Below are 16,619 nucleotides of genomic sequence, written 5' to 3'. Positions count from 1 at the left end.
AAACCCCTCGAGGGAGCGTGGGTGAATGGTTTCAAGGTGGGCCAAGAGGCGACCAGAGACAGGCGCGAACTAATTTTGCGTTACCTTTTGTGGAAGGGGAAAGAGTAGCAGAGGTGGGGGGCGGTGTGTGGTCATCACTCTCCTTTGGAGGAATAGAATCAGCTGAGCGAGCCAGCCCCACCGCACGTGTGAGCGGGTTCTGAAGGAGCAATTCCTGCCGGTGCCCGCGGTAGCGGCCCGCCACCAGCGGCACCTCCAGCGGCGCGGCGGTGGCATCGGCGGGCTCGTTCTCTCCCTGCCCCGCCGTCCCTCCGCGGGCGCCGGGCAGCGCCGTCGGGCCCCTCGGCCCGGCCCCGCCGCTGGCCCCGCCCCGCGCCGCGCCGCCGCCAGGGGGCGCTGCTCCCGGCGCTCCGGGGCCGCCAGCGCGGCGCGGCCGCGGCGCTCGAGTTCCGCCGCTCCCGGGGCCGCCGCCGCCCGTCCCCGCCTCCCCCTGCCCGCCGCCCCGGCCCCTTCCCCCGCCGGGGCCCCTCGGCCCGACCATGGCCACCAGGAAGGCCGGCTCGCGGCTGGAGACGGAGATCGAGCGGTGCCGCTCGGAGTGCCAGTGGGAGCGGATTCCCGAGCTCGTCAAGCAGCTCTCGGCCAAGCTCATCGCGAACGGTGCGGCGCGGGGCGGGCGGCGGCGGGGGCCCGGCAGGTGCAGCCGGGCGGGCCGGCGAGAGGGGCCTGCGGAGCCCGGGGAGGCGGCGGGGCCGCCGGCGGGAGGGGCGGGCAGCGGGTCGGGGCGGCCCGGGCGGGAGCGGCGCGGAGGGAGGCGGGAACCGCCCCGGGCCCGGCCGGAGGCGCCGCGCACATCGCCCGCGGGGCTGGGGCGCCCGCCCGCGGAGCCCCCGCGGAGCCGGGGGGGGCCGCGCTCCGTGCGGCCGGCAGCGCGGCCCTGTGCGCTCACCCGCGGAGCGCGGAGCAGCCCGGTGTTTGTCACGGGCGCCGCAGTTTGCGGGCGCACATGCTGACAGCGTGCATAAAGCCCGAAATGTCCTTCTGCCTTCGGTGACTGCCAGAGTATCTGTGCACAGCGTGTCGTATGAAGGTTTCCGTCCTTTCTCTTAATAGCAGACTTCAGCAATATATATAGTGCGGCTTCATTTGTTTTGCTGTAAAAGCTATAAATATTTCGCTTGTTCTCTTGATTCTTATGTCACAAACTTCGATATGTTTAACTGAAGGAGGTGAAAAGCAATGCTTCATTGTGAGGTGTCGAAGTCCGTAATGAACGAGGGAGATACAGGAAGTTCGCTTTGCCATGGAAGCCTTAATTCTGTGTGAGAAAAAATGTGGGGGTAGTGTGTGCCTCTCTGGGCTCGCTCATCTGCCTGAGATGGACCTGAAGGTATTTTCAGAGAGCAGTCAAGTCTGCAAAGACAGAACCTGGGGTGAATTCAGAGGTGGTAAGTTAACAGAGAGGATGAGGCAGAACGTTGACATCACTGGAAGTTTGTTGTGAAAGCAATGATAGCTTTGCATGTGTAGATAGGGAAAAAACCCCTACATGATTCAGCTCTATAGAAATAGAGGAAAAACCTGACTCAAAGAAAAGAAATTAAGAATAAATGAGTAGTAGATAGCATTTATTTGTGTTGCCCTTAAGAACAGCTGAGTGGTGTTTCTGACACTGGTGTTATGTTAACTAAAAATAAACATGAGTGAAAAGATGGAAGGTATCCTTAGTTTCAGGATATGCATCATTGAGTGATAGACTGAGCTAGTTGTAGATCACTTCAAACAAATATGTTTATGCTGTCTAGTTGGGAAGCACGATCTTCATAGTTTCAAGATGTACTAAGGTATTTCAGACAGGCAGGAAGAGCTAGGCAGGAGATGTTATTGAGTTTGGCTTAAATGTCTCTAACCTGTGTATGTTTTACCTAGCTGAAGCATATCAGAGATTCTGCAATCTGCATAACTTTATACTTAAGTGGTTTTCCTATGAAAGCATCTTCTAGCTTCTGTACGAGCCAAAATACAAATGATTGGAGCATTTCCTGATCTTTAAAACATGGGAAAGTATCATATGCAGATTTTTTCTCTTTTTTGACACTACTTGAAGGATTAAGTCAATGTGCATGACTTCCAAGTCTGACTAACTGAGGACATAAACAGGAAATTAAGTGATCATCTGGGACTTTTCTTCTCTATTGGAGTAACACAGGAGGAGAGTAATTTATTTAAAGAAATGCCTTCACGTGCTGTTGAGAGTGTCAAAGACTGGAAGTTTGTTTTCCAGATCCAGGTGTACCTAACAGGTTGCAGGCCAAGGTTGTCAGGTAGTGAGACTACCAAGGAGAGTTAGCGGCTCTGTTTCATCCATGAAGAGAGATGTGAACTGAAAGGCACTCTGATGCATATCCCTGTTGTTACTTAACCTGAAGCAATTAACTTAAAAGTTCAGTACCCTGAACCTTACTGCATCCTTCTATAGTGATGTTTTGACTTGGGGGTGGATAACAAAAATCTGGTTTTTGCCTGAATGTGAAACAGCATGTCATAGGAATGATTTAAAAGCATGGGGAAGAGGGAAGAGGATCTTCATTCTGTCCATGTATTGGTGTGTAGGGAATTAACCTCAACTCTTGAATGCTGGAACATTTTAATAGAGGATATCAACATTGCTAGGAATAGTGTTTATTGCTCTTTGAACACAGTTGGGAATGAATCCTTTGAGGAAGCTCTCTGGTAATCTCTTCAATCTTGCACTATTGCAAAAGAATAGACTTCTTTTACTAGGACTCAGTTACAGCTCCTTTTTGGAGTTGGAGATTAGACAACTTGATAAAAAGTTTAATGATCCAAGCTATTATTTGGGCTGTTTTGCATTAGCAAATTCCCATCTCTTGAAGCTTGCAGCATAAATAAGATGAAGGAAGGAACAGCAATGACAGCTCCTAGGACAAAGGTCTGTGTGGATATACAAGGCAACAGTATGTGCTTCTGATGTAATGCAGAACTTGAGAGGTGCAGTATTTTGAGTGGACTTGATTATTGTATTATTTATTCTGTTGAGTTTTCCTGATGGATCCTATCTACTCCCTAACAGAAGTCTGTGTATAAAACCTGGCAGTGGATCAAATATAGATGACAGTTTAGGTAGAATTTTGGATGCATAAAAATGATACTAGAAGAAATGTGTGTGTCTGATGGATTGCTTTTGAAAGGCTTTCTGAGCTTGCTGAGCTTTAAGAAAAAGAGAGAAGAGAAATATTGATGAATTTGTCACTACTTTTGCTCTTCTGTATGGAATAGTTACAATTTGGATCATAGAAAATGTGTATTCTGTGTCCAGGCTGTGACTTGCATTGCTTTTCACAATGGATAAATAGATAGATGGATAAATGGAAAAGCGGTCTTTAACTTGACTCAGATTTGTTAGCCACTTAGCCTGTTTGTATTATATTTCTCTGCTTCAGAACCAGCAGCAGTAATGAGATTCCTACCATGTAACACAAATCTTTGTTTGAGCTCTTGCTTCATCGGTATTCTGCTAAAAGATTGGGTTAAAACTGTTTTGTGCAGGGTGCTGAGTTAGCCTTGGCTAACACCAGGTGTCCACCCAGCCGCTCAGTCTCTCCCCTTCCTTAGAGGGGCAGGGGTGAAAAGTAGGATAAGATTGTAGCTTCCAATAAAGACAAGGAGATCACTTTTTTGTTACTGTTTTAGGCAAAATAGGCTTGATTTGGAGTTACTGAATTTAATTTGTTGCCAGTTAAAATAGAGTCAGATACTAAGACAGATGTGAAAGTAACACTTTTTCTCTCCCCTTCCCCAGGCTGAACTTCGTTCCTGTGCCCCAGACGCCTATGCCCCTCCCTATGTGGTGTGGGGGGCAAAGTGTTCACAGTTGGTGCAAGATAGTTTCTTCCTGCTGCTCCTTCCTTCTCAGTTTTTTCCTCTGCTCTGTCATAAGCTCCCCACTGACAGAGGTCCTGCTTTGGAACAGCTTCTCCACGTGGTACCGTTCCTTCAGGGCATATCCACCTGGCTTGGGTCCTCCCTGGCACGTCCTTTGGGTCTCTTTTCTGGCACTGTGGAGCACCTCTGTCTCTCTCCCTCTCTGACCTTGATGTTGAGTTTTTTTGCTGTTTCTTACTCCCTTTGCTCTCTTTTATTTTGTTCCGTGGCATTTTCTGCCCTTTCTTAAATACGCTTTCCCAGAAGTGTTGTCAGTTGTGCTGAGGGGCTCAGCTGTGTCTGGCTGTGGTACTGATGGCACCAGCTGGGCCTGGGGCAGGGCAACCCTTGGGCTTTTCCCACCAAAGCTACTCCTGCAGCCCCTCTGCTGCCCGAATCTCGCAGGTTATAACCAGTAGAGCAGGATTTTCAATGACTGTAGCAGCTGGCAAAGAAATTGTTGGGCTGCCCTGAAGGTCAAAGATGTGGTCCTTGGATAGTTTGTAGCCTGTTCCGTGCAGTCCTCAAGTGTTCAGTGTTCGCATCCTGAGTGTCACCTCGTGAATGGAAATGAGAAAAACCCCAAGTTGGTAGAAATAAAATCTTAGAGCAGTTTTCACTAATGAAACTTTGGGAGTATTCCCACCTGGTTTAACTAACTTAAAAAGGTTCCTTCTAAGAAGGTGAAGAAATTTTCATTGCTGGTTGAATTTTGTCTAACTTTGCAAATGAACAGCATGATGGTGAAGCATGGTCATGACAGTTAGTGGATGCTTTGAGTACATAATTGCTTGCTCCCAGAATATTGGAAGAGGTTAAAATACTAGATGCTGAATATCTGAAACTAATCTGAATGTATTTTAAAGTGTTCCCAGAACTGAGAAACACAATTGGAAGCTAGCAATCACATTGCAGAGCTGATTGCAAGGCCATCATGTATTTTTGATGAAACAATAGCATCTCATGGGAAGTGTCTACAATGGGCTTCAGTATGAAGGTTGTATCTGCTCAGGGCATTTTCAGGACATCAGTATTCTCGTGTTTTCTTTCCTTCCTTTGGAAACAAAATGAGGAAACCTTAGGCTGGTTCAGTAGCCAGCTGAATGGATAAAATAAAGGATCCATGAATTTCCATGGGTGTTTCCGGCCATTCATTGTTGCTGTAATTGGAACGTGACCTTGCTCAAGTTCAGTAAGATGTATTGCTCTGTCTGGAAAAGCACTGAGGAGGGGAATTTTTGTAGTTCAGATGAGGTAGAATGATGTAGTTCTGTAGAAACCTTAGCCAGTATGAAATATTGCATTACTGTGGGGAGAGAATGCATTCCCAGGAAGTTCACAGATCTATATGCTACCAAGAGCATTGTGACATTGCCATGAAAATAGAACATTACCTACAGACATCAAGTTTGCTCATGCAAATACACTAACATTGTAACACAATTTTTTTACCTAGTGAATTTCTTACTACTTTTGCTATGCCATTTCTGTTTGATTTGCTTTGTCTGGGATCTCTTCTCTGACTGCCTTTCCTCTCAACACATGGTTTCTATAGTGTCTTATTAGACATATCCTTACATTTAGCCTGGCAGAGTGATGGAACAGAGAGAAGTTAGGAGCAGAGTAGCCAACCCAATGGGTTATGAATTATTTTACATGTCACCTTCTACACTGCTCCCTTATCTTGATATAAGCAGGACCTAAAAATAGAAACATCAGTTTTTGTCTGTTTTGCAGCCTTGTGAAATGCAAGACCTCAGATGTATGGTTAAAGCTTATCCTCAGAGTAAACAAGGGATTTCTAAACCTCTTAGGACTCATGCCCTACTTAGAAGGTGTTTACCAAATTTGTTTGGTTTTATACATGGAGTTTGTAGTGTGATTTGTATATGCAAAATTTCCTAAGAGATTGACATCTCTACCAGAAAGGTTTGCAGACCACATGACATGCCTTTTTGCATGTCCACAAAAGTAGAAGCGGAGGACTCTCTTCATTTGTAATCTTTGTTTTCCTCCTATTGCATTCCCTGTCACATTTACAGAATGAGCTTACTATGGACAGACATTTTTTCTGAATGAAGAGGAAAGGTGGTGACAGTACTTAGATGTGTTGTCTTACTTTTGACTGACAGCTTTGTTTCTTCAGATAGCCAGGGGTGTTACAACAGTGTAAGTGGTGATGTGGATCGTCTGCTTGTGCTCACACTGCCGTGTTCATCTGGAATAGAAAATGCTAACGTGTGATTTCACAAGTAACCAAGCTGGTCTAACGCCTTGCTGCTATTATGTAGAGTAGCTCTCTCTTCCTGCCTTTAATCAAGCTGCTTCTTCTTTATGCGGCTTCTCCTGGTTATGTGTTCCTGGCCTCTCCCTTGTGTGGATGAACACCGGAGGTGGGAATTACTGTGCTTGGCCAGCAGAAAGCTCTGTGCTTCTTGTTTTGGGACCTGCTGTATCTACTGGCTTGCCAGGCTCATTTGCCTCCCGTAGGGATCTGAGTAGTGTAACAGCTGGTGGAAAATGAACAGTAGCAGCAGCCAGTGAAGGGCAAAGGTTAAGGGAACTGTGAGGAAGCATGTAGTTGGTCTTAGTGGAATGAACTAAGTATTTTGGATATTTGGGACTTATAACTGCTTACATTTATAAGGATATTTCTCTATATTATGAATGCAATTATTTTAGAAATTGGATGTCTCATGTAGTAATGTTGGGTTGATTGCACTTTTGTCTTGTTTAAAAGTTACAAGAAATGGTAGCCAGATTTATCTGTGAGTAGATACTGGTATATATCTGTATTATATCTGCTCTCAGTTTCTCTTATCTAACTTCAAGGGTTAAAAGTTAAGATGAACTTTTCTGTAGGAAAATAAGTTCATTAGCATAAACTCAGGATCATTGATACCACTTTTGTTTGGGTTTGATTTGCATAGTTATTAAAGGAGGGGGCAGAACTGGTCCTTAACTGTACCAAATATGAGCCAGTCTCCTTCCCTACCAAATCCTGGCCATTCCTTCTCCCCACAAATCTGTCTTTTAAAGAATAAAATCTTAGAATTTAATGGTTCAGTTCTTCAGTTTTCTCTGCACTGAATGCTGTTTAATTTGAGCTGATAAGGAGTGACTGAAGATAATAACTTTGTAAAAAGCGAAGTGACAGGACGCTGAGATAAATTGCAGGAAGTAAGGATGTCTGGATAATAGTGTGAGGTGGGCCGCCAGACCTTTAATAATTGGAGAGCATTTGATCTCTGCTCCAGGCTGTGGAGGGAGATGCTGATTCTGGGCATTTCTCTGGTGTTAGCAAATGTATGGCAGAATGCATAGTGGCAGCTTTTAGTAGTTGCTCTGATCAGCGATGTTATCAGTTGCTCAGGAGTTACTTCGAGAGGTGTTGCATGAGTTTCTCCAAGTTCCCACCCCACTGATGGCCTGTGTATGATTGGTATGATTCCACTCAGAATTTGGATGCATAAACTAAAATCCTTTACTATAATCTCATATTGTCTAGAGTTGTAAACTGTGCTTCTTTAACAAAAAGTGGATGGGAAATGCCTTTTATGTCTAGAATTTTAAATGTAGCTCACCTGACACCAGTAGCTTGGTTTATCTCCATAAAACTTTTGCAAAGGCAGGCAAGATATGAAAACACCAACAGCTTACAGACCCTCCTGTATTTTTCTGCAGTTAATTATATGAACAAGTTGTAGCTCATCTTTTAAGTGTGCCTTATCTCAAACTCAGATTTGCGTGGGCTTAGCTTGCAGGTACACTTCTGTTTTTCTTTTTACTATTTAACTGTAGTCTCTTTACCTTAATGGGAACAAAATGGTGTGCATTAATCAAGGCTTTAATGGGACTGCATTACAGCTGGGTTTAGGGAAAGGCAGAACAGGGACCAGTTGTTTTTAGAACAGCTGGTAGAATAAAAAAACAAACAAAAAAACCCACAAAAAATGAACCCCAGCAAAACACCAACCACCCAAGTTGCCAAAAGATACTTTCTGTCTTTACACTGGTAGTTATGTACCTGAAGCAATTGTCTCTGAGACTGACAGTTGTGGGGTACTATGTTTCAGGAATTTACTTAAGGCTTCCCAGGGGGACCTGGAAAGATAGAAGGAGAAGACTGGAAATGGTAGAGAACTGCAAGATCTTGCCTTCTGAGGAACAGAGGCTCATCTGTGTGCTTTCATTTGAGCTTTGGGTGACCCCAAAGATGAAAAAATGTCTCTCTTCTGACCTGGCAATTAATTAGTGATTTCATTTTTTGTCAGTCATTTTCTTTATCCTTTTGTGACAGCAGGAGTTGGATTCCATTGTCATCATCTCTCAAATTTGCTCTGTGCTGCAATAGAGCTGTTTGGTAAAGAATGGACAAGAGTCACTGTCCTTATGACATGGCTTGGTTTTTGCCTTCCATCTATTAGTCTCTAGTATTTTGTTGTTGTTAGTAGCAACAGGAATACTGTTTTGTCCTTTGAGAAATAAATCATGGCAAGAAGCAAGATTGGAATGAGTTCCTAGCTATCAGAGCATGTGCTTTTCCTGTTCTCCCAGTCGTTCTTTGATCTTAGTAACCTAAACAAAACATAGATGGGAAGAAGCTAAATTTTGATCATTCTTCCTCCACGTGGTTGATAGAACTGTTTCCAGTTAAACACTCAAAGATGATGGTGGTCGTGTTTCCTAGTCCTGGGTATGACACACATTCTTATTCTTGGTTTTACATTACATTTGACTGAATGGGCCAAATTTTATTAAGTTGTAAGCCTGTCAATATTCTAGATGATAAATTGTGACTGCCCTGGCTTGATTATTTACTGTTCTGATGGCCTTAGTATTTCACAAAGTTTGGTGAGCTTGAATATAAAAAAAAATAATTTGAAACAGTTTTCTCTTCTTAATATGTGTCATCATAAAATAAATTTCAGTAGTAGTGGTACTTTGAAAGTAAATTTGCCTATGCATAAATAGATTGGAAAGCCTATAATATTTTTCTTCAAAGCAAGTTTTGGCTGTCAAGCAGGAAAATTGTGTATATACTATATAGCTGCACAGTAAAAAGGTGCCATGCCCACTGTGTATTAAGAGGCAGAGAAATGAGTGACTGTAAATAATTGAAGGTGTTAGTGGGTAAAATGAAATTTCGTTGAACAGCTGACTCTGTACTTTCTGCTTCTGGTTTTACGCGTGTGACATCTGCATCAGTGTGCAACCTTTCTACCAGCAGTGCTTGTTGGGCTGCATATATTCTCTGGATACCTTTCTGCTGTCTCCAGAGACCTGGTTGGGCAGGATCCTGGGCAGCCTGCTCTAGTTGGTCTTGCTTGGATCAGGGGTGTTGGACTAGGTGATCTCCAGGTCTTCCAACCTCAGTCATCCTCTGATGCTGTGAATGCTTGCTGCTAAGTAGTCAGTGATGGAATCATAAGTGACATCTGTGTATGTTTTTAATGTAAACTTTGTAGAAATCTAAGAATAGTTTTAGCATTCATTTTAATTTAAGTAGCTCCTGGTCCAGATTTACTGAGTGCTGAGCACAAAGTTGAATGACTACTTGGAGACTTGTACTGATATTCCACTTCAAGCCAATGTTCTTACTCACTATTTGTTACATTGTGAACAAAGCAAATGTCTGCTTTAAATGCATAGGCATAAAACCATGTGTTTCATGCTTTTTCTGCCAGGTGAATATGAAGTCAGTTCTGGAGCCAGGATTTCCAGATCCTCCTCTGGAAGAAAGCTCAGTTTTTAAATGGCCTTCTTAATAAATGTTCTGTGGGAAGCTACAAGATTTTTCTTGTTTTCAGCTGGTTTACAGAAATCTCTCTCTGAAATCTATGTCTGGTTACTATGTAGAGCAATTGACCCCTTTGGGATCGTTCTTGCTGCATACCACTCCTAGATAAAATTCCTTAGGTTTTTTATGGGGTTTTTTGGTTTGTTTGTTTGTTTTTTTTTTTTGTTTGTTTTTTTTTTTTTTTTAAATTTGTGCCTAATGTTATTCCAAAATATTACAGGATGTCTGAGGGAAAACTCATCATAAAATACATGCAACCCTTCAGATACTCTGAGCCTTCAGTTTTACCTTTAGAGAGACTCGGAGCTTTAGGGATTGAATAGGAATAGTTTCTTTTCTCAGTCCCAAGCTAGTTTCCCTCTGGGAAGGCTTGAAGCACCAGAAGGGAGTTTACAAACCAAATCTCAACTTCTTGCAATTCTGCACAACAATGTACAGTCCCTTTGGGATCCCAGAAATCTCATCCCCTTTACCCCTTGTCCCTTTCTTACCCTGATTTTTTTTTTTTTAATAGTCCTGAGTTAGGACTTCAGTTTTTGGGTTTTTTTTCTTTTTCTTTCTGGACTCCAGGAGCAGTTGAAGCAGCAGCATCTCCTATTCTTACAACTCCATTCTTCATCTAGTTAATCTCATCTCATCTCATCTCATGCATTGTCTTCATTTGAGACTAATGATAACCATGATCTTTAGACTTCAGTGCATTTGGACACTTGTGCTTTTTAAAAGTCTAAAATAAATTACCTGAAATATCTAAGATTTTGGTGAAGAATGGGTGAAATTATACAAAATGTGATATAACATGCTTCTAGATTTATCTGCTTGCTTACAAGGAAAAAATTAAAGTTTGTTTGGCCGGTCAGATTCTGTAGGTATTCTGCTCTGTATTTCCTATTCCTAAATGCATTCTGTTAGAATTCAGATCCCCAGGGCCTGAGTCTAAAGTTGAGCCTCTCTGCTTGAATCATTGTGGTAGGAGATTTTATCCTAATTATGCACTTTTTTCTTGCAGCTGTGTGATTCAGAGGAAAGGGAAAGAAAATACTAAAACTATTTCTTTTAATCTATGCCATTTGGCATATAAGGAAGAAAGAGTGTTTTTCTCCTGCTCTTTCTTGCTGTTGAGCTGGTGAGGGAGGCTCAGTAAATAACATGTAACTATTGTTGTTAGCACAGAATCACGTGTATTCTTGCCAGTGCACCACAGCAGCATGACATGGATGTTTAATTGCCGAGAAACATCTGGTGCATGGAGACTTGATAGCAGGAGCAGGGTTGTTGATAGTTGTGGACATAGTTGTGATAGTGGTTGTTATCCAAGAGGTGTATTTGTTATACCTTCCAAGTATCTCCTTCTGAAAAAAGTAATTATCAGACCCTTAAAAAAAAATTACCTTTTCTGCATTAATATTAGGAACACTTAAGAAACCACGTATATAGTAGTCATGATCTAGACAAACTTCAGTGTTTTGCTTTGGTTTTTATCTGAGACCGTTAACCATCACAGGAAAAGTAATACTTTACTGAAGTGGCTATTTGGTAATAACAGCAGAAGAACACATAGCAAGCAGGTTCTTTAGTTCTATTGAGACCATGTCATCATTCACTATGACCATATCTTGGTGTACTCTGGAACTGAATAAACTTTTAAAGTCACTTCTTAGAGTGAATTCTGAAGGCAAGAGAGAACTCCTAATCTGTATTTGGCTATGCTGCTTTGCTGCTTTTCTTTTTAATTTTTTTTTTTAACTGTATGCAATGTTGCCATTCTATTCTTTCTCTCTCCTTTTCCCTAACCTTTATTCCTCTTACCTAGTCTGCTAACAATCTCTGGGTTCTTCAACAAGTGCCTGGAGATTGTGGTAGCATTCATCAGAAGGATGACTATTTTGCATCTTAGCATGTGATTCAGTAGATGGTTCAAGATAGACTGTGGTTTTAACCTAAGTATTAATATTATAAGTAATCTTCATCATTCTTGACCAAGAATAAATGAAGACTAATCCTTTATTTTCATTCTGTTTTTCTGTGAGTAACTGCGTCAGTTCCTGATACTGTGGTGAAGAATTTGCTTCAAAAAACACATACTAAAAATAAAGTAGCAAAGCAGCTTTCATCATATTTTTGGAGACTGTTTTACAAAGACACATCAGTGTGTTTTTCCCTACCCCCAATTTATGCCAGCCTGTTATTTAAGCCAATTATTTTGAAGATGATTAATATTGATCCATATTGCAAAGAGAGATAGCCATGTCTACACAAGGCTCTACTCAAGCCATTTGGTACAAATGTCTAAGCTTTCTCTAAGCCAAAAGAAAGCAATTTACATGATGTGTCGGTGGTTTTTGCTTTTGCTTTGTGTGCTAAGAGAAATGGGCTATTCACCTAAAGCATCCTTGAGTTTGTCTTGGAGTCCAAGGTGCTCAGAGCTGTGTTTGACTGTAGGCAGAGGACATCCTATTAGTCAGGTGGATTGTTTCAGTGATACTGTGATGATTCAGAAACAGATGGGTGAGTTAGACTGTTCTTCTCCAAAATGGTTCTGCAATGCAGTTGAGATATGTCATCAAATAATCCCTAAATCTGCCAAGTAATTGTTGATGAATTCTTCAGCAGAGAAGTAGATGAATAAGAGGGAGTCTTTAGTCAAGAATTTTATACTGAACATAACTGTGTCAATTTTCTACAAGTGGGATACTGGTTTTCATGGTATTGAAACTGTTGTTGAAGAGTTTTTATTCTGAAACATCTTTTTAGACTGGCTGAAGGAACACTAAACTTCAAGTTATCAACTTTACACAGTTTAATTTTGTCTCTATAAAGTGTCTCATAGAAGAACATCATCTAGATCACTCATACTGTGCTGAAAGTAAAATAAAAGCAATTCCTTCTCAAACTGCTCTTATATTATTTCAAGATGTCTTAAGGGATAGCTATAACTAATGAAAAATTCTGCTAGAGCTATGACTTCATAAATGGTTTCCTTCAGAAATGTCCATGTAATTGGAATTTTGTTACAAGCACCATTGAATGTGTTCTTATTGGCACAGAATGGTTGACACGTATAAAGCCAATGCAATTGGGTTTAAAAGTTTCTTGCCAATATCTCACCCTGATTGACTGACTTAGCAGATGAGTGACTCAGTAAATAAGAAAATTCTGCTTTGCAGTGGCTTTTATGGTTTGCAGTCTGTGACCTCTTGTTTTCAAGTGCTAGTCTTCAGCAGCTGTACCAGAGCAGCACTTCTGTGATGAAAGCCAGTCTGACAGTAACTCTCCCTCTCTCTCTCATGGTGCTCTGTCTCATGATCTACAGCAGTGGTACAGGGAAAGGGTGAGCTGTGCTGTGTGTGAATGACCTAGAAGTGCAGCTTTTGTTTTGCTGCTGGGTCGGGTCCGTGTGCAAATTGCAGCTGCTGTTTTCTCCTCTCCCACTTCTTTCAAGGAAAGTATGGCCAATACATGTCGCTGCACTGTGACTGTGTCTAGCTACTGTGTGGATCAATAGCTTCTCTGACTTGCATCAAGGATGGGAACAAAATACCTGGGTCCTATTGACTGCTTTGATTCTCATCTTAAAGTGCCTGGGTAGTTTCAGAGTATGTGCCAGCTTGAAATTAAGGCTTTGTTCTTGCTTGTGTCCTGTCTTTGGAAACATCAAATATCTAAAGTTTTCAGGTCATTATCAGAGAGGTGAAACTTATCTTACGGTGAAAGGGAGAGGATGAGAGAGGGAAGGGAGAAAGGGAATAAATTAAATTTTCCCGTGGCTTCTTGTTTCTCTCCTCTTCCTTTCCCCAGTGTGAGAAATTCTGCTGTGTATAACAGAGGAATAATCTTAAAAACTTTCTCTAGTGTGCTAGATCTGTGTCTTGTTCTATTGTGACCCCACAAATCGGTGAGAATTGGATCTTCTAAAGCTAGTCTTCCTCTTTCTGTGGTGCAGCCGGTTCGGCTGCACTTTGCTCTTGCATGTGCCAGTGCTGTTGTTTGCTTACTTTTCCCCATTAGTAATAGAAATGATTTCAGCACTTTGTTTTACAAATCCTCATGCCTCAAGGTATGCATTTTCATACCTAGCAGTGAAGGATTTGTTTTCTTTCTATTTGGTGTCTGACCTGTTCTTTGGCTCATGTGTTTTAAGAATCCAAACTAGTTGTTTCACATGCTTCCTTGACAGTTTTGCAATTTATATAAACAAAACATATCTGGCAGCTGTTGCTGTTGTATAGCTGTTCTTACCTCTACAGTACAGTTGTTCTTACCTCTTTCTCCATAGAGATAGATCTGCTGTTTTTAACTTAATGAAAGAAATACTTGTTACAAGAGTGTGGACCAGAACAATTTTTAGGATGTACTTGAAGGGTTGCATATGAGAGGGAAAGATACATGTGATACTTTCTTCTTTGGCACTTCTGAAGTTCTGCTGTTTGAAGTGTTAAAGAATGTCAATTATAGACCTCACTCTTTTCATTGTAAACAGCCTTGGTGGTATTTCAGCTCCTGAACCAAAGCACTTGTTTTAGAGTGTCATTTAGATTCCTTGCTATGTTTGACAATCTTGTTTCCTCAGCCGTCTTTGGAAATGGAGCTTGCTCAGTGAAACATTAAACTGAATAAAAGGAAAGAAATGTTACTTATTAAATGAAATGCTTTGGTTTTGATGAGTACAGATCAGAGAAAAAGTATCAACTTGCAAATCCCTTAAAACATAACAAAAGTTATATATACATATAACAGTTTGATATAATTTCACCCTTTTTTAATGCTGCCACTTAGCTGTAAAAATAGAATCAACAAAATTAATTGTCATTGTTCTGCTTCCAAGCGGGACATGACCATGCTGACGTAAAGCATTGTTTTCAAGGTCCACTCCTGTTAGTTAATCCCCTTTTAAAAGAGGCTCATAAACAAAAATTGTTACTCGGAACAGACTCTGGAGTCTTCTGAATATTATGAGTAAAATATCTGTCCTGAAAGGACCCCCCAGTGACCGAGTCTTTGGAAGGCAATTAACTGCATCCAGTGAACTGAAGTTCAGTTTTGTAAGTTTGGTGCAGGCCTCTGATCTCTGAGACCTTTAAAAACCCCTTGAACCAAACTAACCTGCCTTGAAATGGTATAAAAAAATCAGGTGTCTTTTCAGTGCATGCAGTTTAAATTCTTTGATTTCCAGAGAGATAGAATAATTGCAGAAAGTGCAGTCCTCCAGAATGTTATGTTAAAGCTATCTTTGAGCAGGGTAATAATAAATTGTTTGTAATAATACTGTGGCTATGGTAATGAAATGTGGATTTGGAGTAAGTCTGTTACAAAGGAGGTTTGGGCTGAAGTACCATGTTTAGGTGTGGTCATTTTAATTTCTTGTTTAGTTTGCAGGTTGAAGACAAAGCCATACAAGCTGTTGGTTCTTATCAATTATGCTGTGGTTTCTGTTTGAAGGAAAAGAAAGAATAGGCAGAAAACAGACTGCAACAAAACGGATACTGAGTATCTTTAAAAATGAAAAAAAAAATAATTGTAGCATATTGGTTTTTTGGAAAGTACTTATTGCACTTACAATTGTCTGTACCGTTTGTGCTTTTTAGTATATGTATCAGAGCTTGCATAAAATATGTTGATGCTAAAGGAAATAACTCGATTTGATGGAAAGGTCTCATGAAATGAAGCATTATGCTCTACTGTGTTGTGCAAAGGGGAATTCAAGCCTCTGATAGCCTGGTGGGTTGTGTCGGTGTGAAAGAGCTGGCCAAGGCCTTTGCGTGGACACTCATCTTTTTGAAGGTCCTTGTGATGAAGGGTGATTCTTGGTGACTGGAAAAAGGTACATATGGCCATTTGCAAGGAGGGTCCAGGGACTAGAGGTTGATCAGGCTAACCTTAGGCCCTGAGAAGATTAGGAAGTACGTCCTGGTAGCATAAGGAGGTGATTGGGATCAGTTGACTTGGGTTTATCAAGGACAAACCAACCAGACAGCTTCTGATGGGAAGTAACTGACTGTATGGATGGAGACAGTGGTCTTATGCTGACAACATCTACTGCACCCTTTTCTGCTTTTTGCTCTACTCTGATATAATGTGTTATCCCTGTTTGTTTTCTAAACACAGAAAAGACTCTGTAAGCGATATTAAGTCATAGATGTGCTCAGTCCTCACAGGCTCATTTGTTTCCTGCTGCAGCCAACAACGAGTTTCTCATGCATTACCAAAATATTTCTTATTTACAGTAGAACTTTCTCATTTTAGTTCTGTTCAGACATTGTTTGCAAGACATGAGTTGGTCTTTTCAAGACCACCCAGAAGGATGATGACGTTTACAGCACTCTGACTAGAGGAAAATCTCAACACATTTCAGTAAGAGAAGTTTAGTTGTCCTGGTTAAGGGTGAGGTAAAGCATTACCAGTTTCTTGAATTTCAGAAAAAGTGTGCTGGGTGCAGCTTTGCTGGGCAGCCTGGTATTATGTTGGACCTTCGGGTCTGAGAAGTGGTGGTAAGCCATAAGAAATGGGGAGAAGGACGAGAAATGGACTGTCATACTGAAGACTTGGGATGGCTGGAGCCTTAAAAAAAAGGTCTGAGGGAGATTTACAGAGAAGATGTGGATAGTGATCACAGACATTATGAGGGACATGTAACTTCAAATAAATAAATTAATCCAATATCAGTATTCATACCTGAAACCAATTTTTTTGGTGAAGTGAGTATCAGAAATGCATCTTGTCCTGTTCAGAGAGCTACATAAAGCTTTGGAATCAAATGCTGCTTTTTGAGGAGGAAAGGGAGGATACTGACTTGAGGTTAATGTTTTCATTCTTTTTATCTTAGAACGCAGGAGACTTGATTCTACAGTGAATCAGGCAGGAAAAAGATAAATTG

General features: G+C 41.5%; 1 protein-coding gene across 2 annotated transcripts in view; it reads left to right on the top strand.

Moving 5' to 3' along the window:
- Positions 1–483: 483 nt before the first annotated feature.
- The window catches only part of TTC7B (tetratricopeptide repeat domain 7B), a 124,190-nt gene continuing 108,054 nt past the window's right edge, over positions 484–16,619 (top strand). Inside the window, exon 1 of one of the 2 annotated variants that reach the window (XM_066188654.1) lies at positions 484–660. In XM_066188654.1, the coding sequence (XP_066044751.1) occupies positions 540–660 (121 nt within the window). In that variant the 5' untranslated portion in view covers positions 484–539. The remainder of the gene's footprint in view (positions 661–16,619) is intronic. The other variant, XM_066188652.1, reaches the window with a different exon arrangement.

Source organism: Chamaea fasciata, unplaced genomic scaffold, assembly GCF_029207755.1.
Source record: "Chamaea fasciata isolate MVZ Bird 193981 ecotype frontalis unplaced genomic scaffold, bChaFas1.0.hap1 SCAF_7, whole genome shotgun sequence".
NCBI lineage: Eukaryota > Metazoa > Chordata > Aves > Passeriformes > Sylviidae > Chamaea > Chamaea fasciata.
Note: the sequence above shows the minus strand (reverse complement) of the source record. Positions and strands in the feature narration are given on the sequence as shown.